Source organism: Stegostoma tigrinum, chromosome 6 (assembly GCF_030684315.1).
Source record: "Stegostoma tigrinum isolate sSteTig4 chromosome 6, sSteTig4.hap1, whole genome shotgun sequence".
Taxonomy (NCBI): domain Eukaryota; kingdom Metazoa; phylum Chordata; class Chondrichthyes; order Orectolobiformes; family Stegostomatidae; genus Stegostoma; species Stegostoma tigrinum.
In genome coordinates this window covers 3,743,553-3,764,674 of record NC_081359.1, presented here as the reverse complement: position 1 = coordinate 3,764,674, position 21,122 = coordinate 3,743,553, and the positions used below count along the sequence as shown (strand labels likewise).

The following is a 21,122-nucleotide window of genomic DNA, read 5'->3' as shown; positions in this document are numbered from 1 at the left end:
AAAATGAACATTAACAGAACGTTATTATTTATAGCAAGGGGAATTGGATACAAAGTTAGGGAGATTATTTTTCAATGATAAGTGGCACACCTGGAGTACAACATTAATCATTTTATTCCAGGAAAGATGAAATGCATTGGAAGCAGCTTAGCGAAGGTTCACCAAACTAATACCTGTAACTAGAGAAATGTCTTATAAGAAAAGGTTGAACAGGCTAGGCTTGTATCAGCATATGTTTTGAAGTGTAAGAGGTGAATTGGTTGAAATGTATAAGATACATGGTAGACAAGAAGTGGAGAAGCTGGTTCTTCTTACGGAGAATTTAAAACTAGGGATCACTCGTTAAAAATAAGTGGCCGCACATTTCAAATAGAGATTGGGAGTTTTTTTTCTTTTCTCACAGAGGTCATGTGTCTTTGGAACTCTTCCTGAAAATGCAGTAGAAACAGAGTTTTTAAGGCAGAGGTGAGCAAGTCTATGTCAGCAAGGTGGTGAAAACTTAGCAGGGAAAGACAGGAATGTGAATTTGTGGTTACAATCAGATTAGTAATGACGTTATTGAGTGAAAGACTGCATGGCATGCTCCTGCTTCTTGTTCATACACTTAAGACTTTGTCGAATCACGATCTGAAAACAGCCAATGAGGAAGAGTGTACAAATGTCTCAAGCTGTGTACGTCACTAATTTGCCCCCAATTTGGGGAAGCGCTTAGATTTTTCTCAATTCCTCAATGTGGTGATGTAGAGGCTCTATTCGCAGATCATTCTAGATACAATCAGCAGCATGGCTGATTCAGGTTCCTGATGGGATTAAGCTGGTTTGTAGATACGTTTGACATTATTTCTGGGGAATTGATCTGAGAAATATTGGGGGCAGAAGGGGCCATCTCAAACATCACCATGCTGTTCATTTGGCAGTTTTAAAATAAATATATATTATTAGCTTGAGTGGCAACAGCGGCTCAGTGGTTAGCACTATTGCCTCATAGCAGCAGGGACCTGGGTTTGATTCCAGCCTTGGGTTACTTGTGTAGAGTTTGCACATTCTCCATGTGTATGCATGAGTTGCTGATGGTTGCTCCAGTTTCCTCCCACAGTCCAAAAATGTGCAGGCTAGGTGAATTGGCCATGGTAAATGCGAGGTTACAGGGGTAGCATTGCGGTCTACGGCTAAGTGCGATGCTCTTCAGAGGATCAAAGCAGACTCAATGGGCTAAATCTTTCTGCACTGTACGGACTCTATGATTGTTTATCTTGAACAAAAGAATAAAAAAATGACAGAAATTAGTCATTAGTAACAAGTAATTCTAAATGGTTCAAACAGGAAAACATTACTTTTGCCAAGATATTTCTTCATTAAGCAGAGATACAAGCTGAGAAAAGTAGTCCTCTTTAACACTTGGAGACTGACTCAAGAGTTTTAGAACTGGTTATAATGAAATGCCTTTGTTCAGACTTAGCAGAAGGAATAATGATAAGACCATTATTATTCAGTTATCAAACAGTAAACTGGATAGTAATTTTGATCATATATGTACGCAACATTAAAAGTGAAAATCAGGAAATTGCTGATTGCCTAATGCTGCTTCTTCTAAGGTTTGCTGCACAGTATCTTTTCAAGATATACATCATAAAAACACATGAAGGGTACGAAGTTTGGTACAAATCACTACAAACCGCAGAAAAAGTTAGAACTTATTTGTTTAACAGTAAGTCAATTTTTCTTAATGTGCAACGTATTACAGTTAAACAACTGCTCTGGCACTACAAAACTTCGACATTCAGTCAAAACTTACTGGTTTAATTATTGTTGGAGATAAAAAAAATTACAGGAAGCAGCTATTGCGCCTACTAAGTCTAGACGACGAGCTCTTTAGAGGAACAAAGCAAATATGTCCATTCACTCACTCTTACCCATATTCCTGCAATTCTTTCTCTCAAATATATATACAATTCTAGTTCAAAAGCAACTGACAAATCTGTAACTGCTGCTCTGTCAGTGCTATTAAAATCATAGCCACTGAATCTGCAAGGAAAACCTTCTGCAAGTCATCTGATTCCTTCTGTTAACCATCTTAAAACTGTGTCTGCTATATATGAGGAATATCAGGGACAATGTAACCATTGTAGCCCAAGCCAAACATAGACATGCACGGAAATTCCTAGGGGCATGGTTCTCAACCTGTAGTGCAATCAACAAACATATCGAATTGGACCCCAAGCAGATCAAAACTGGAAATGACAGTGCTCACAATAACGGACCAGATAGTATGAATTCCAAGCAGAGTAGAATAACACTTTCTTTGGAGGCTCCACTGATGATGTCAACTCGCGTGGTGACGAAATGTCTGAACGAAAACAAGCCAGTTTGGCGAGCAAGTCAACAACCTCACCCATAACTCAGGCTACAAATCTTCACTAAAACTTTAAAAGAATTCCTCTTTATAGTAAGGCTTTCATAATTTTAGGCATTCTAATCAAGTCTCCTCTTTTGCCATCTTTGTTTTAAAGAGAACCAAACAAGCTTCTCTAGCCTATCCAAACACCTCAAACTCATTCCTGGAACGATGACAGTAAATCTCTTCAGTCCTTAATCCAAAGCTTTACATCTGGAACATGAAACTTGAACACACAAACAGTCTGCGCATCATGAAGTAGAGATCCTTTATTACACTGGCATCAGGTCAACACAAATATTAAGAGAAGTTAAGGTTAAATATGGAAGACACAGTACTTACATGTAGTTACCCTGTGCTTTATATCTGGTTGTGGAAATCTTTTGACTATCTAATTCTTCAACCCAAAGACACCAATTCCTCCAGCAAGGATATATTTAATGACTCCAACTTCCCTGCCTAGCACTCTCCGTCACTGTCTGTAGGTGGACGACCCAGCACAAGTGCTCTGGATACCCGGTTCAGTGCTTTCCCTTACAAACACCAGCTGCTCCTGGAGGTTCCCTCACACATTCCTCTGCTTGGGACTTCCTGTTCTGGTAACTACACATATTACACAGCACAACTTTCTCCTATCGGTTACCCAAACAAATTTAATGAGCAATTAAAAATTAGTCACGCCTTGGTCACCATTGTGCATTCACTCGTTAATGTTTTTTTTTAAAACGGTGAGAAAGCTTTCAATTTCTGCACCGTGTTGCCTTCTGAAATACTGGAGATGTGTGATGACATGAGCCATTGGGCTACTTCAGACTTGTATTTGTAACATCCAATCCAATACTCCAGTTGCGGTGAAATTAGTATTCTGCATAGGTTTACACCAATCTTTGTTGTTGTTAATGCCTCTACTTTTCAATCTCAGAATCATTAACTGTTTTGCTGACCTGTCTCATCACCTTTGAAAATTTGAGTACAAACTGCTATGACAATAGTGACCTAATATATATTTCCTCTATCTGGTAAATAAATCTCTGCAACAAACTGTCATATCATGAATGGTCAATGGACTGCTGCAAATTACTCACCAGAGCACTTTAATCAAAGCAGCTATTTCCAGAGTGCTCTGTTTTTTAGATGAATGAAAGCTGTTTAAACCATTACTGTAACAATAGTTGGAATTGATTGCATTTAGATTTTTCACTGGTGTTTAGCTTCACATTAAATGTAAAGTTGAATTGCTTTTAAAATACAAAGTATTTCACATTTTCGACTGCTTGGTTCTTTATCCAAAAATATTCAGACTTTGAACGAGGGACAAATGTTTATCACTGAGGCCACAACAAAAGGTAAGGGATGTCTAATTTGTTCTTCACTAAAAAGTAATGTTTCCTTGCTAAGCTTGGATATAGAGAGGAAGAATTAATTCCAGCCCCATAGTACAATTTAATTATTACAATCTCATAGGACAAATCCACACATCAACACACAGCACAGGTGAACAGAGGTACACACAGCGCATGCACAACACCACCACCAGAATCAATAACAAGTCTGTTTCCTTTCTGTTGCTGAGTCCATAAACTCCATTGCACTTCTGTTTTCTAAATGTAAACTGCAATATATTCAATTCACACCCCTGCTGAAACATTTCTAAGGGCAAAATTCCAGAATGAAAATGCCCGAATTCCACTGAAGGGTTGAAAGTTTTCATCCATGCAATAACTAGAGAACACAGACCCAAGGTTTTAATCAGGTGATGCAAGGGGAATGGGACAAACAACATGTTTATGCAATGTGTCACAATGACTGGGAACTCATGTTCCATGGCATCAGCAGAGTGGCAATGATCAATATTTTCAAGAAGGAATCGGATGGATACTTAAACAAAATTAATACACACAATCACGGAGAAAGGCTGACTGGAACCTCCAACAGGAGTCAGTATTGACGCAATGGCTAGGTGTGTTTCTTTTATTCCATAAATGAACCCATGGGTTGAAATCATTGTGAGGTGTACGGTTCTTGCCTAATGGATAGAGAGTTGGTGGGAGGCCTGCCTTGCCTTTCTTCAGGAAGGTGCAACAAACCACAAACCAACCAGGCATTGGTGAGAACACTGTTGAGCTTCCCCTAGAAATCAAGTTCCCAGTGTAGAGATCTCACCAAATGACAGCTGCTGGCGAATCAGAGTCTGGTATATCTTATGCATAGCAGCACTGCAGGGAGGCCGGGGTTTCTGTTGAAGAAACACCTTTCTGAGTCTCACGATGAAAGAGTGATCCAGGCCACAGGTAAATAATGTGTGCAGCACTGTGGAGGTAATGCAGACATGGGTGCGGGGACTAGCAGCAAGGGCAAGAGCTGGCTCTCAGTCGGTTCAGCCCTCTCTCCAGTGCCCAGCCTTTTGGATCCAGGGATACCTCTGTCACCACCCTTCCTCAACCTCCTGAGGTAACAACTTGACCACACAGTTTTAGCTGCTTTGTATGTCGGCTAGCAACAGATATGCCCACGACAGGATGAACACAGATGATGGCATAAGGCCATTAATTCATTATTAATTGGCCACTTAAAGGTCTTAATGAGAAGCAGACTTGGCAGCTTGACCAGGGGCCTTCCTACCTAGAACTTAGTTCTGGTAGAGCCAAGAAGATAGCTGCCTTCAGATTAGCCAGTATTCTGCCCAGTGTTATGCCTTTCCCACCTCCAAATTCACTACAAACAAGTGCAAGATTCTGCTTTTGATGTAAAGTAATGTATTGTTACATGACAAGAGTCCTTTTTTTAAAAGTGCATTTTCTTTTGGTAGGTCATGTCATGATGTTAATAGGAGTATAGAAGAAGAATGAAAAGAATGGCTTTCCTTTAAAATAGCACAAAGAAAGGATATTGTGGCTTGTTCTAAAGACCAAAACTGGTGGGAAACATTAATCAGTATCTCCAGGGCATTTTTTTTTAAAGCCATCATTTTGCATCTGTTAACTTGTGACAAGTGCTTTAAGCAGTTGATAAGAGTTAGGGAGGCTAATACTGTTAGGCATACAATCACTCACCCAAGTCTTTCACTACTTATGTATTTTTAAATGCTTATTTAATTTAAGTCCCTGGCATGGTTTTACTTCGCTTCTGCTCTGTCCATGTTTGCTAGCACCAAAACTGTGTACTCAATAAGACATTGACAATTGTGAGTAGACAAATGAATAAAATGAAGTTGAGCAGCATTCTTATATTATTTGATGTTTTTAAGATGGTGCCCAGATCATAAAATGCTCTTCACAAAGGTGAAGCCCAGAATGATTCAAACAGAAGCCATCCTGTACTAACCTTTTACAACACTCCTTTCAAGCATTGCAATTTTACACTGTGATTTATTTTCTTCACAGTAAATTATGTCTTTACTTTTCCCAGGGCTACCAACGACGAAGCAGACAAGGTGACCTACTTTCTCCAGAAATGCTGCTTTGAGCATGGGATGCCTATGAGCTGATGTTTCCCCTGAGGTGGAGTCTTGGTGATATAAGTCTGAATCCACAGCATACCTTTGCATACTGCTGTGATGAAGTACTGTAGCTTTTTTAAAAATTTAGATGTCAATGTTTATTCCTTGCACTTTTAATGATTGCAGGACTGCGTCTCAAGAATGTTCCTTCAAAGGAAAAGAACTTCTTCCTTGACCTGACTTTAACCAAGATTATGTTGAGAGAGTTTGGCTGCTTGAGGTGATCTGAGCAATAAGCTGCTGACTGCAGAGCTGAGCTATTTAGTTAATTGCTTAATAAATAAAAGATCAGATAGACTGCTGCTTGTTTCTTTATATAATTATCTGATATATACAGCCAAGGGCTTCAGAGTGGGGTGTGGACTTACATTAAAGCATGTAAATTTAATTTTTATAAATAACAAAAAAGTATCCTTTTTATGAAAGATAATGATTTCTACATTCCATTTATTTGAAAATCTTAATGTTTAAATGTGAAACATGACTGAATTAAACTCAAATGTTGTTACAAGTGTAGCTGGAAAAGAACTCATCTAAATCAGGCCAAACTCTTAACTCAGGTTCCAAAAGCATGAGCCATCAACCATAGTTGGGTGACAGGATAAGATTTTGGTTCAAAGTGCAAAGGCCATGATGGTGACTATGGAGTGGAAACTCTATCAGGAAAATTCTGACAATGTCTTCAAGGTCCAGTGGTATGTGCACCGTTTTGTTGTCTGAGCTTGCTCAGACAGGAGGGAAATGAGTCAGCTTCACACGGGAGCCTTAATGTTTCACAGGTAACCTCAATGCCGTCATGAGGATGTCTTCTTTTAAAGTTCACATTTGGAAGCCAAGAAGAGTGAATTCTCAAGTAACAGCATGCATGACAGGATCACATCAATCTGAGAGAATCTCAATTTGAAGGTGTGCTAAGAGTGCCAGGAGATCATGCTGCGAATAAAAGTATTACTTTCTGTATGCAGAAATTCCTAATCTCCCTACTGCAATGGTACTTTTACAATACAATTCTGAACAGGCTAACAGTTGAGTCATGAGATAACAAGGTGTGAAGCTGGATGAACACAGCAGGCTAAGCAGCATCAGAGGAGCTGGAAAGTTTGATGTTTCGGGTCGAGGCCCTTCTCAAGAAATGAGGGTGGGGAAGGGGATTCTGAAATGAATAGGGGAGACAGGGGGAGGCGGACAGAAGATGGATAAAGGAGAAGATAGAGTGAGAGAAGACAGACAGGTCAAAGAGGTGGGATTAGAGCCAGTGAAGGTGAATGTAGGTGGGGAGTTAGGGAGGGGATAGGTCAGTCCAGGGAGGACAGACAGGTCAAGGAGACGGAATGAGGTTAGTGGGTAGGAGATGGGGTGGGGCTTGAGGTGGGAGGAATGGTTAGGGAGGCGGGGACTAGCTGGGCTGGTTTTGGGATGTGGTTGGGGGAGGGGAGATTTTGAAGCTTGTGAAGTCCACATTGATACCCTTGGGCTGCAGAGTTCCCAAGCGAAATATGAGATGCTGTTCCTGCATCTTGCAGGTGGCATCATTGTGGCACTGCAGGAGGCCCAGGATAGACAGGTTGTCTGAGGACTGGGGTGGGGGGGACTGAGGTGAAATGGTTCACGACTGGGAGGTGTAGTTGTTTGCTGCAAACTGAGCGTAGGTGTTCTGCAAAGCGGTCCCCAAGCCTCTGCTTGATTTCCCCGATGCAGAGGAGGCCACATGGAGAACAGCAGATATAGTATATCACATTAAGAGATATGCAGGTGAACATCTGCTTGATGTGGGAAGTCTTCTTAGGGCCTGGGATGGGGGTGAGGTGGGAGGTATAGGGGCAGCCTCAGTGGTGTGCATTGCTTTAGAAGCACATCAGTAGAGGCAGGCAGCTTGTCAAAGTTCTGAGCATTGAACAGTAAAGGGAATTAACAGGTTTCAGCAGGGTACTGTGCTACTTCGGTACCACACTTACAGCATGCACCACCAGCTTATGTGCCAAACTCCCTGCATATACTTTTCCCCAAATGGTCATGTGTGAAAGTTAAAAAGGGTACTAGATACTTACTGTCCAAGAAACCAGATTAAAAATTATAACCTCAAATAATCATGACTATTGTATTATTTGCACTATTTAGCTTAATTTAATCAGATGCTAACTTAAAAGTCTCACCTGTGCTTGACATTTCAGATTTACATTTCACACCTGACGCTGGAAGACAATACTGCAGACCTGTCAGATTCACTTTAAGTTTGCAATGGTGTGGTCTGTGATATTTGAGGATAGCTTTTTGGTTGGGTGGCCATTTAGAGATGGTCATTGCCCAGCATTTGTGTGACGTGAATGTTACTTGCCACGTGTCAGCCCAAGTCTGGAGACTGTTATGCCATTCAAAACAAATGAACTACATTTTGTTTTAATTAATGTTTCATGTTGTATAAAATTAGCCATGTGTATAATATCACTTTCAATATTTCCCAAAATATTAAGCATAACTACGTTGTTCTGATAATTAATAAATAACAGTTGACCAACTGAAGCATAAGATCACATTAGATTTTTCACCCACCCAATCTATAATGCTCATTGTGATAAAAGTAGCCAGACGTGTATATAGAAAGCCACTTTTAAGGGTGATAAATTGTTCCACTAAAATAGCCAACTTTTCCTTATTCCTGATTTTACTCTGGCTTCTGTCAATAGAGTTGTCTTCCAATTATCTTCACTTATCTATTTTTATCAGAGATTAATCTGTTTAGTTAAATATTGCCAAATAGCACACTGATCCACTATCTGAACATAATTAATTAGAACGCTACAATTCTCAGCAAATTTACAAAGCATCGGCGTAATTTTATACATAAATTGTTGTGCTATATGACTTCATCAATTGGAATCTGAATTCAACAGAAGTGAGTTCTCTACTGAATCATCACTTTTTTGACTACTACTCTTAAAAACATAGGGTTTATAAGACTACAATATTTCTGGGACTGTGGCTTTAAATTTAGGGTCAATTAATGTTAATAGAAACCAAATATTATTCTTCTGACGGAAATTGAGACAGAGCGAAATTGTCTGAACCATTAAACTGATGAATAGCAAGGAATTTTCTCTCCCTCCAAAAATTTGCTGTTTTGCTGGTCTACCTACCTGCACAAGAAAACAACAGCTATTCAACTACAGAAGTCTTTGTAGCCGCTGAATTTGACTTCAGGATTTAATCTCTTCATTTCAACAACATGAAATTGAACAGGGCCCAATGTTATATTGCACAGAATTATTGGGACCTTCTTTTATAAGTATTCTTTTGTCTTATCTGTACTTATTCTAATCTTAGTAAATGTAATTCATAGTCAACAATCTTATTTCTTAATTCTCAAACAAACCTCAGCAATAGCTTAGAACAAACTAACTTCTAAAATACTTAATTAAAAGACTTTACTGCTGATCTACTTTCCCTTGAATCAGTTAAAATTAAAAAGGGGATCCACAACCACTATAGCAATTCACTTCATTGGATACATTATGAACTTGCCTGGTCGTTGTGCTGTAACATTTAAGGCTTAAAATGGAATTAGTATTGAATTGTAATTTACTTGTAAATCCTATTTAGACCAAATAGAACTATCATTCTATAAGCTGAATCTATTTTACGTTTTTTTTAAATTATATTTCACACTGTATTAGTCATTCATTCACTCACTGACATATAAATACACCTTAGCTTATGGAAATAATTAATATCTGTGATAACACAGCTTTGCTTATGCATTTCAGAAAGAAGAATTCAGAATGTAGGGCTTAACTACATGTTGCTCCATGAGCTGTTTAGCTGACTGGTAGGATATGGACATCTTTGTCACAAACTTGTCATGCAGGTCCTCTGGTGGTGGAAACGTTTCCAAATCCTTTTCAAGCTGTTGCAGCTGCTTTTCCATCTGTTTAAGGTTCTTTTCCATGTTTTCTGCACATACTATAGAAGGAAGACAGTACAGTATTAAATCTTTTAAACTTCAAGGTGTTACTTCTTTCTGGATTGTAGAGAAGCGACTTGTGTATGTAGGAGTGCAAACACATAACCGATGAACCTTAAACAATTCGGAGAATTGAACAAACTCTCATTTACCTCAGGTAACATTTGAACTTGTTTGCAGCTTGCATACTGAGGCACTGAACTGAAACACCAGTACTGCATTAAAATTACTGCAACATCAGGGAAAACTTTATGGCTATTGTACATGAAGTATAGAATTATTAAACAGTTAAAACATAATAATGTATGAAGTATTTATACAGTTCAATGCTTCTACTGCTTATCTTGTTTAAAGCATTTTAATTTTCTTCATGTCATCATTTATTAACTATTCTATCTCCTTTTCTAACTATTGTTGGCCTAGACCCTCTGGCCACTGCTGACACTGCATGCACAGCCACTATCCACAAAGATTTCTGCCACCTAACCCTTTTCTGAATCATCAGCCTTGACTCGCAATGCAGAAAAACACAGCCATCTCCACTGAAGACTGATAAGTACTGCAGAAGATGGACAAAGAGAGGATATGTTTCCATTTTATAAGATGAGCTGCTGTAATTGGGTATGTTTTTAAAAGTCCCAATCTTTCAGAGGGTTAGTCAGATGGTGCCAGGAGTATGGTGATGGGAGATAGGGTTGGGACTTGGGGCAGAGTTTTCATAATCTGGTTGTGTTAGTATGGGTTCGTATTAGGGAAGAGCGTTCAATTAGATCAGGATGTAATCGCATCGATCTGGCTTGAGTAGGTGATTGGGAGCATTGACTGTGGTGCTCAACTGAGTTATGTTCATGAATTATACTGGGGATTAAACAGCATAAAACTTCCTGTGTACGTATTTGGGTATATCTCCACATATCTTGCCCAAGTTTCTGACCCTGGGTTCAGTGTCAGAGACTTTAGTGGATGGTCCAGGGAATTGGAAAACAGCCCTTTGGTAATTTAAACATCCCTGATAGTTCCAGCAATGTCAATGTCAAATTGTCTGTGAGGTCCTAATGTGCATCTCACAACTTAAATTCAGATGTTGACCATTTAGATCCTGAAAAATTGGACCATCGGAAGTTAAAAGTGCATTTTTTTTTCATATTATGCCATTAGCAAAGGTGAGAAATACTCTTAGCAATGAAAAAAGTCCTTGCAATGCCTGGAAATTGGTTTGAATGATTGCTTTTCGGGAAATGAAAAGGCTCGATCGTGAAAATTGGCATGTATTGAGAACAGATCAATCCTTGACATGAATATTATATCGACATTAGGAAAAGAGACTGACAAGTAAACTCATCTGGAGTCATCCTGCTTTAAAACAATTTTATCTGCTGATTCGGTATTATATATCATGTCCACTGCAAAGTTATTGAAAATGAAGTGTACATACAGAGAGAAAGATCAAATGTTTCAATCTTAGAATCTAAGGAGACTCCTTTATTATATGCTATGTGTAATTATTTGTTTGAATGTTGCAAAATAATATGTCTTCATAAAAAGCTCCTGAATTTTTCATAAATACTGAGAACCACTTACTAGATATTTGTACATAACATGTACTTCCTCAGTATAAAACATAAAACGGTACATTCCTGTAGAAATAACAGTGATTTTTACGAACAATAATAAACCAACACAAATTTAGCCTCCATTTCTCAAACGCAGTTTGTACAAAGCACCCTGCAGGCACATCAATTACTTCCTTGATCCATGAACCAGGCACCAACAGAAGATTTGCAATAACAGAAAAACTTCAAAGAAAGAAATGCAAATCATCAGCAACAATTCATGGTAACTGGTTCATTGCACTAACACTTTTAGAAGATATGAAATGGCAAGTACATAGGAACACAAGAAATATGAGCAGTGGTAAACCATTTAGCCCATCAACGCTGTTCCATCATTCAACAAGATAATTATCAGCCTTCTACCTAAGCCTCACCTTCCAAATTATTCCTGCATGTTTAAATTTCCTTAGTACCCAAAAATTTATTTATCTCCATCTTGAATATGCTCAATGATTGAAGATTCACAGTCCATTAATTGAAGAAACTGCTCCTCAATTCAGTCTGAATTGGCTGACCTTTTATTGTAAATTGTGATACTGGTCTGAACTTTACAGTCTGCAGTGATGACCACAAGACCAACCTTGATGTGCATGAAAGGCCAAAGTCTGCATTTGATAAAAGTCTGATAATGTCTTCAAACAGCCAATTAATTGCTACTGGGCATATTGTCGGCACACAGCGTGAAGGAAAGCGGTCTGCTTGGCTAATGCATCAATAAAGGTGGGACATCTAGGCATCAAGCTGATAGACCATGTGTCAGAAGGATGTCACGGCCAATAATTCAGAGGCAGCCGTGTAATGGGATTAAGTCAGATGCACCAAGGTAATTAGTCCCCTAAAAGAAGAGATTTTGTTGCTGTAAGAAATTATTTGGAATGACTAGCAGACGTAAGTACAATTTTTAAATTTAGCCTTATTTGTTTTTACTGACGGCAATATGTCCGGAACTTAGATAGGACCATGGAATGCATTTATTGTCTAATTCTGATGAATATAAGCGGGATACAGAGAACAAGGCTATTAATTCTCAGTGTGTCTCTGCAAGTGGTTGAGTGAAAGGATCTGGCTGATGGGACAGTTCAACAATGACTATGATTCCTCCTCTGAGCTGAAAATGACAGAGGTCTTCAAGCCAGCTGACAGAAGACTTCCCATCCTGGGCAGTGGGCTTATTGGAGGTTAGCAGCCTGGGGGTCATCCCAAGAACCCATGGCTAGTTATTGCATGCACTTTCCTGGATGCACTTAATTTGGCAGGTTCGGCAAGGAGGGATACATTAAGATGGTCTGATTTCTATTCCAACAGCTTTGCACGTGCCCACCCCAATCTCCCCCTAACAATACAAGAAGTTTGGTTGGGTGACAAAATTAATAGGTCATCCACCGTTGTAAATGAAAAGCTCAGTTGAAGCCACTATTGTTCTGTCCATGACAAAATACAGTTAGCCTGTGCTGCTGGGGGGAAGTAGGCAGCCTTTTTTCAAAACGTTTGTAAAAGAGTGGAAGGAAGGTTTCCCAGTTTCAGAGGCCACACTGCCCCAATACTGTTGCTGAATGGCATGAAAATGTTGAGCGTATGCTGCTGGGCTGAAACAGAGCTGTTTCAACACAGAAATTCAACTCTTTGTGTTGTACGTTCCTCAACTGGGAGAGGCATGTTCCCAGCATCTAGCCTATCAAGCTGCTTAATTATTTCACAATTTTTAATTAAATCACAAAATCCTTAGGTTCTTCCAACCTTTGGGAGTAAAGGCTGGGTCCAATCAATTTTTCCTCTGAAGACAAACCTCATCCCATGAGCCAAACTGGTGAACATTAATTAATTAGCAAGGGTTTTTCTTGATAAGGAGTCCAAAGCTGAACACAGCACTCTGGTCTGGTCTCATCAATGCCCTGTATATAAGCAATAAGACTTCTTAACTTTTACATTCCAATTTCCATTTAACAAAAGCGAATACAGCTTTTGCCTTTCTGTGAGTCATGTATGAGGAAACCCAGATCTGTTTGGAAAACAAATGTTTCTGGCTCATCACCATTTAAAAATAAAGCTTTTTTAAAATTTTGGACACTTGGGCACATTATTTTCTATCTACTATGTTTTTACTCGATTACCCAATCTATCCCCCTCTACAGCCTCTGTGTTCTCATCACTGATGTCAAAAACAGCAATCGCAGATAGCCCTGAGATGCAGCCTATAGAAGTAGTGTCCAAAGACCTTAATGCCTCCTTTGGCAATTCCCTTCCTCTGCCAACAGCAAGCAGTTTCTGTTCCTGCACCTGAACCATCACCCAGCAGCAACTGGATTGGAGAAAATGATGCTTTACATGGCTTTGCAGTATGATTCTGCTCCTTCTAAAGCTCCCGCACCACAAACTTCTGAAAACAGTAAATTTGGTGAACCCTTCCAATAACACAGCACAGTATTTCTACAAACTCTCAAGCAGCACACGAACAATCAAGAGCACTGAAAGGTGGATGGTGACGTCTTTAAATAGTTTGGCAGGATGGATTAGGGGTGTCCCTTGTGGAACTCTACATAGGGTCTTACAGGTCTACTGCACAGAAAAACGTCATTTGGCCCATTTGGTCGACATCAGTTAAAAATAACCACCAAACTATTCGAACCCCACTTTCCAACTTTTGGCCCATAGCCTTGTATACTTCGCGCTAGCAAGTGCAAACCTATCTACTTCTTAAATGTTCTGAGGATTGTGTCTACCACCCTTACAGGCATTTAGTTCCAAATTCCTACCACTTTCTGGGTTTAAAAAAATCTTCCCTCACATTCCCTCGAAACCTCCTGTCCTTTGCCTATAATCTATGCCTCCTGGTTATGGTCGTTCTTACTCTGTCCAGGCCTTTATAATTTTATACATGTTAAACTGTGTGTTCTGAATTACTGTATCTAAAAAGTATGGTCTAAAATGCATGAAAACAATGTTAGGTGTTGACTGATGTCACAACCTGCTCACCATGCATGGTTCCCACCGTAAAACATAGGAGCAGAAGTAAGCCAGCCTGTCAAGTTTGCACCACTGAGATCATGGCTGATCTGATAATCCTCAACATGACATTCCTGCCTTTTCCCTATAACCTTTGATTCTCTAACTGATTAAAAATCTATCTGACACAGTGCTGAATAAACTTAATCACCCAGCCTCAACAGCAGTCTGTTGTAAAGGATCCCACAAATTCACAACCCTCTTATGAGAAGGAATTCCACCCATTTCTGCCTTAAATGACCCCTTATTCTGAGATTATTACTTCTGATCCTAGACTCTCCTATAAGGAGAAATAACCCCTCTACATCTACTTTGTTAAGTCCTCTAAGAATCTTGTACATTTAAACAAGGCCACTTCTGATTCCTCAATACTCAAATGAGATCAGGCCCAATCTACTCAACCTCTCCTCATAAGAATGTCCCTCCTTAACTGCTATCAGCCCAGTGAATCTTCTAGGACTGCCTCCAATGCCAGTTCAACCTTCCTTAGATAAGGGATCCAGAAGTGTTCACAGTATTCCAGCTGTAGTATTCAAATATGATTGCCATTTGTTGGACGGTGATAGAATGGTCATAGAACATAGAACATTACAGCACAGTACAGGCCCTTCGGCCCTGGATGTAGTGCTGACCTGTCATACCGATCTGAAGCCCATCTAACCTACACAAAGAGAAACAAAGAAACCTACAGCACAGGAACAGGCCCTCCGGCCCTCCAAGCCTGCGCCGATCAAGATCCTCTGTCTAACCTGTCATCTATTTTCTAACGGTCTGTGTCCATTTGCTCCCTGCCCATCCATGTACCTGTCCAAATATATCTTAAAAGACGATAACGTGTCTGCGTCTACCACCTCTGCTGGCAACGCATTCCAGGCACCCACCACCCTCTGTGTAAAGAACTTTCCACGTCTATCTCCCTTAAACTTTCCTCCTCTCACTTTGAATTCATGACCCCTAGTAATTGAGTCCCTCACTCTGGGAAAAAGCTTTTTGCTATTCACCTTGTCTATACCCCTCATGATTTTGTAGACCTCAATCAGGTCTGTGTGGCTCACGTCAGTAGTCAGGAATACAGCTTAGCAATTTTTCATCACCTGGCATCAGGAGGATGACAGAGATGAAATTTTTTGTCAATAGTTTATTCAACAAAATTAGTGGAAAAAGATAATCTTTTGAGTGACTGCAGTATCTTATGCATAAATAAACATGGTCTGAACTAGTCAATAATTTTGTTTTGAAATTACAAAATTTTTTTGTATAGTCTCCTGTAAATTATGTGACACTATTACTCTGTAAGGATAACATCACTGTGTTTAGTCCAAGCAAATTTAGCATTTTAACAGTTAGCATGCCTATCATCTTATTCAGACCATAATAAAGATTGCAAGTAAAGATTTTTCATGAGTTCTGTCTTTGAGACTAGTGGTAAAATTGCAGTCCTCTACATAAAATTAATTTTCTTTTGAAAGATTCAACTACTTTGATGAGAATAACCCCTTACCCATTGAGAAATTGTGATGTACTTATCTTTATGCAACAGGCAATGGTGTTTGACATGAGCAAAAGCAGTCCAAAGTTTTGCGCAGAAACATCGGAGGGCTACCTATGCTCATTATTATTATTGAGTAAATTGTTGTCCATCTCTAGTTGCCCTTGAACTGATTGGTCCTCTTATCATTTCAGTTAAGAGTCAATCATATTTCTGTAAGTCACCTTTATGTCAGAACAGTTAAGAATGCAGATTTCCACCTGAAATGTCATTTATGCACCAAATTTTACCTACTGCAATTGACAATTGTTACTTGGTCTTCATTAGGCCACAGTGGGATTCAAACCATGTCTCCAGAATGTTAGCTTGGAGCTCTGGATTGCAAGTCCACGGAGGTCGCCACTAGATCATCATTGCACCTTCCCATATCATGTTACTACCTTAGTTGCCTGTACCGTCACAAGTTCGCGTAATTCAGCATTCAAGGACATAAAATTGCGATATTTAGTCTGTTAATACACCAAAGACAGTGATTTCGATGCGACTTTTTTCAACATACTGGAAGTAGTACAAAACAGACTTTTGCGTCTGACAATGTAACCTTCCATAGTGTTTCTTTGTATAAGATTTTAATTATTGTTGCAGGCTGAAATTTTGTTTGATCTTTTCAATGAGTATTACATCTCTCTCGATCCAATATTTCACAATGTATTAAATGGACATTGCATGTTCTCAGAACTAATAATTGGAAATTTTACCTGAACAGAGTGTAATCTAACTCTCAAAGTGGAAGTTTTAACTCAGACAAACAACTAAATTTTAACAGTATGATTAAAAAAAAGACAATTCAAAAAAACAGATCATCCATAATGTGAAATGTGTTCTATAACATTTTCTATTCTACACTGTATTATAAGAAAAACATATTATATCTTTCCCTCCCTGATTTTATTTATTATTTTCTTTGCATGTTTGATCTCTTTTACAACTGTACACGAAATGGATTACTGTGAAACACATCAATGGCACACTGTAATTAAACAATAGAAGTGGCATTAGAGGAAATCATTTTATTCCCCACTTCCTTTGTTCTTCAATACTCCAGACAGCATCAGGAGAGAATAGGAACATCCCCGTGTATGTAACCTTGCATTCAAAGTCATGTCCTCAAACTCAGTGAAATTTTAGCATTTTAATGTTTTATGCCATGTCATAATTTTTTTTAAATATAGTGCACTAAAGATAGTTGATAGCCATCACTGAGATAAAAAAAAATTATCTGTAGAAGTTTGTGCACTTAAACTGAGCCTCCACGAATAGAGATAATTAGCCTTTCAGCTGGCTGTGACACATCCTTCTTTTTCACATCAGGGATATAATTACTCAGCTGCTGGGACTAGTTTCCCATGAATTCTTAACCTCACGTCCCAAAACCACAATAGGTAGGCTTTTGATTGTCTTTAACACAATGCAATTTTGTAGTTGTTTCCTTTACTGGTGAGTCGCAGTCTAAGTTTAAAAGGGAGGAGTTGCACAACATTTAATTATGACTGATTACGTTACAAAAATATGAGAAAATTCGTACTGATAGTTAATGGCACACAGAAGTAAAATCTATGTACACATCTTGAGCAGAGAACAATAAACAAGAACTGTTTATCTATTTAACAATTATAACCCATTTCTTGAAAACAGTGCCACACTTACACCCTGCCGAATGAAACTGCAGCAGTTAGTGTGGCTGGAATCTCCCGGAGATAACAGAGGTCTTGGCCACTTAGCCCAACACCATTGTTTTTTAGGTAAGGCTTTGGCACTTGGAGACAATGGTAGGCATCCCCCTTGTGATCACTGACCGGTGGGTGGGGGTGGTTAGTGGTGGAGGATTCTGCCAGTTCCATTCAATGGCTGCACCACTGGTGAGATGGTAGCTGCTGCCACGAAAATTCCTACCTTAGACCTAAGACCATGATGCCGGTGTGGGACTCGGGTGGACAAAGTCAAAAATCACACAATACCAGGTTATAGTCCAACAGGTGCATTTGAAGACACAAACTTTGTGAGTCTTTCTCCTTCTTCAGGTGTCAGTGACAGAGGTGGCATCAGGCACAGAATTTATAAGCAAAAGATCAAAGGGTCATAGAATTAATGCGAACATGCTGAACAAACCTAAGACAGCAGTTAAATCTTCAATCAGTTAGACAGGATTAATATGCAAATTCCAGAATTTCTTTCAAGTCACTGCCAGAGATAACTAAAGGTTTTATTAGATCCTTCAGTAAACCAGAGGTGACATCTCAGGTCAGACAATGCATTTTAGGTGTAAGGCATTGCTTAAAATCTGGCTATGTGTCAACTTGGAGTCAGACTGGGTTTATGTCCAAAATGGGAATTTATAAAATGCCATATTGACTGTCCACAAGCGGTGTGCTTTTTGAACAAAATAGAATGTATGATATTACATATCTGCAAATGCAAATTCATTCCATAGATTTATATGTGTTTGCGCACGCGTGTGAGGAGAGAGAGAGAGAGTGTGTGCATGTGCATTTGTGTGTGTGTGCATGTGCATTTGTGTGTACACGCATCTGAGTGTGAGTATACGTGTGCAAGAGAGAGTGTATATGAAAGTGGGTCTGTATGAGTGCGAGAATATGTGTGTGTGAGTGTGTTTATTTGACAGAGTGTGTGTGTATGCATGTGAGTATACAGTATGGTGGGGTCATCTGTAGTGAAACATGAGCCAAAGATCCCGGTTGAGGCCGTCCTCATGGGCACCGAACTTGGCTACCAGCCTCTGCTCAGCAAATCTGTCTTGTTGTGTATCCCGGAATCAGCCTTGGAAGATGTTTATCTGAAGATCCTAGGTTGAATGTCCTTGACCGCTGAAGTATTCCCCGACTGGGAAGATTCTTGTCTAGCAATTGTTGCATGGTGTCCATTCATCCGTTGTCGTAGCATCTGCATCAATATGCCATGCCTCGGGGTATCCTTGCCGGCAGTGTATGAGAAAGACAACACTGACTGAGTCACATGAATATCTGCTCTGTACGTGGTGGGTGGTGTTCCCATGTGTGATGGTAGTGGCAATGCCGATGAACTGACATGTCTTGCAGAGGTTTCCATGACAGGGTTGTGTGGTGTTGTGGTCGATGTTGCCCTGAAGGCTGGGTAGTTTGCTGTGAACGATGGTCTATTCAAGGTTTGGCGGCTGTTTGAAGGTGAGAAGTGGAGGCATAGGGAAGATCTTGGTGAGGTGCTCATTGACATCGATAATGTGTTGAAGGCTGTGAAGAACATGGCGTAGTTTCTCCGCTCCCGGGAAGTACTGGATGACAAAGGGTACCCTATTGGTCATGTCGCCTGCCTGTCTTCTGAGGAGGCCATTACAGTTTTTCACTGTAGCATGTCGGAATTGGCAATCGGTAAATTAAGCATCGTATCCCGTTCTTATGAGGGCATCCTTCAGCACCTTCAGGTGTCTGTCACACTCCTCTTCATTGGAACAGATCCTGTAATATGCACAGTTCTTGTCCATAGCGGATGGCTTTTTAAATATGTTTAGGGTGGAAGCTAGAGAAGTACAGCATCGTGAGGTTATCCGTGGGCTTACGGTTGGAGTGAGGTGTTGAGGTGCCTGTCCTTGGTGGAGATGTGTGTGTGCAAGAATGAGACTGAGTCTGAAGAGCTGCCAATGGTAAGTCTGATGGTGGGATGAAACTTGTTGATAGTGTAATGTAGTTGTTTCAGTGATTCCTTGCCATCAGTCCAAAGGAAGAAAATGTCGTCAAAATATCTGGTGTATGGTAATGGTCGGAGGTTCTGCGCAGCAAAAAAGTCTTGTTTGAACCTGTGCATGAAAATGTTATTTTGGGTGCAAATACTGGGTACAAATGTGGTCCCCGTGGCTGTTTCGTGTGCCTGGATAAAGAACTAGTTGTCAAAGGTGAAGACGTTGTGGTCAAAGATGAAGCGGATGAGTTGAAGGATGGCATCTGGAAATTGGCCATTGTTGGTATTGAGTACTGAAGTTGTTGCTGTTCTGCCATTATTGAGGGGGATGCTGGTGTACAGTGCTGAAACATCTATTGTGGCAAGGAATGTTCCTGGTTTGATTGGTCAGTGGGTGATGAGTTTCTGTAAGAAGTCTGTGGAATCACGACAGAAGCTGGGGATTCCCTGTACAATAGGTTTCAAGGTGCGCTCGACATAGCCTGATAGGTTCTCAATAAGGGCCCCATTGCCAGATGTTATGGGACGTCCAGAGAGGTTGGCTTTGTGTATCTTCACAAGGCAGTAAAGTCCCCAACACGAGAGCTATGTGGGATGAGAATGCACAGGGTTCTCTGAAGGGCTGGACCAAAAGTGTTGATCAGTCTGTTCAGTTGACAGGTGTGGTCTTTGGTTTTGTTTGGCAGTAGTTGTCTGAAGTTTTCCTGGTTGTTCAGCTATCTGTATACCTTGCAGTTGTCTGTTCTATTCTGTATGACAATGTTACAATGGACTTGAGAGCATGGATAGCATTGTGTTGTGCTTCAGTGATGCTCTGCACTACCTTATGATTGCGGTTGATGAGTCTGGAGTTTACGCATTCCTTGACAGCTTCAGCATTCCTGTCAAGCCTAGAGCAATGGCCCTCCAGAAGGGTCCAATTCGAATCCTTTTTGGCCATTCCATGACCAATCTCTCTGGTGACTGTTCTGGTTCATTGGTTGTCTCATTGGGCTCACTGCTGACATCTTCGAAAAATTCCCAGAGCCTCATTCACCAGATGAATTCTTCTGTGTCTGCCGCGAGACCTATGGGATCCATTTTGGTGGTGGGTACAAATTGTGCACTTGGCTGAGAACTTAGATCTCGTCCAGTTGAAGGGTCTGGTCAGATAAGTTGATGATGGATTTCCCTTGGTGGTACTGTTTTCATCTGTGTTGGATTCCAGGCCAAACAGGAGCAATGTGGGCTATAATGGCAGTGAGATGGCTTTCAGTGGGTCCCCACTTATCAATGCCAAGTTCCTTTGTCAGGCAATGAGTGCCTTCAAATGAGGACCTACACCATTCACAACAGGAAACCGTTAGTAACCCTGTATGGGTTTGCTGTCAAGGACTCCAAATGGTATTTCATTCATCATTCATTTCATCCATTTCATTGATGGGTAATAGCAA

General features: G+C 40.0%; 1 protein-coding gene across 1 annotated transcript in view; it reads right to left on the bottom strand.

The window, feature by feature from the left end:
- The window catches only part of LOC125453325 (protein diaphanous homolog 3-like), a 507,084-nt gene that overhangs the window by 105,401 nt on the left and 380,561 nt on the right, over positions 1-21,122 (bottom strand). The window contains exon 23 of the mRNA XM_059646411.1: positions 9,728-9,851. Coding sequence (XP_059502394.1) covers positions 9,728-9,851 — 124 coding nt within the window. The remainder of the gene's footprint in view (positions 1-9,727; positions 9,852-21,122) is intronic.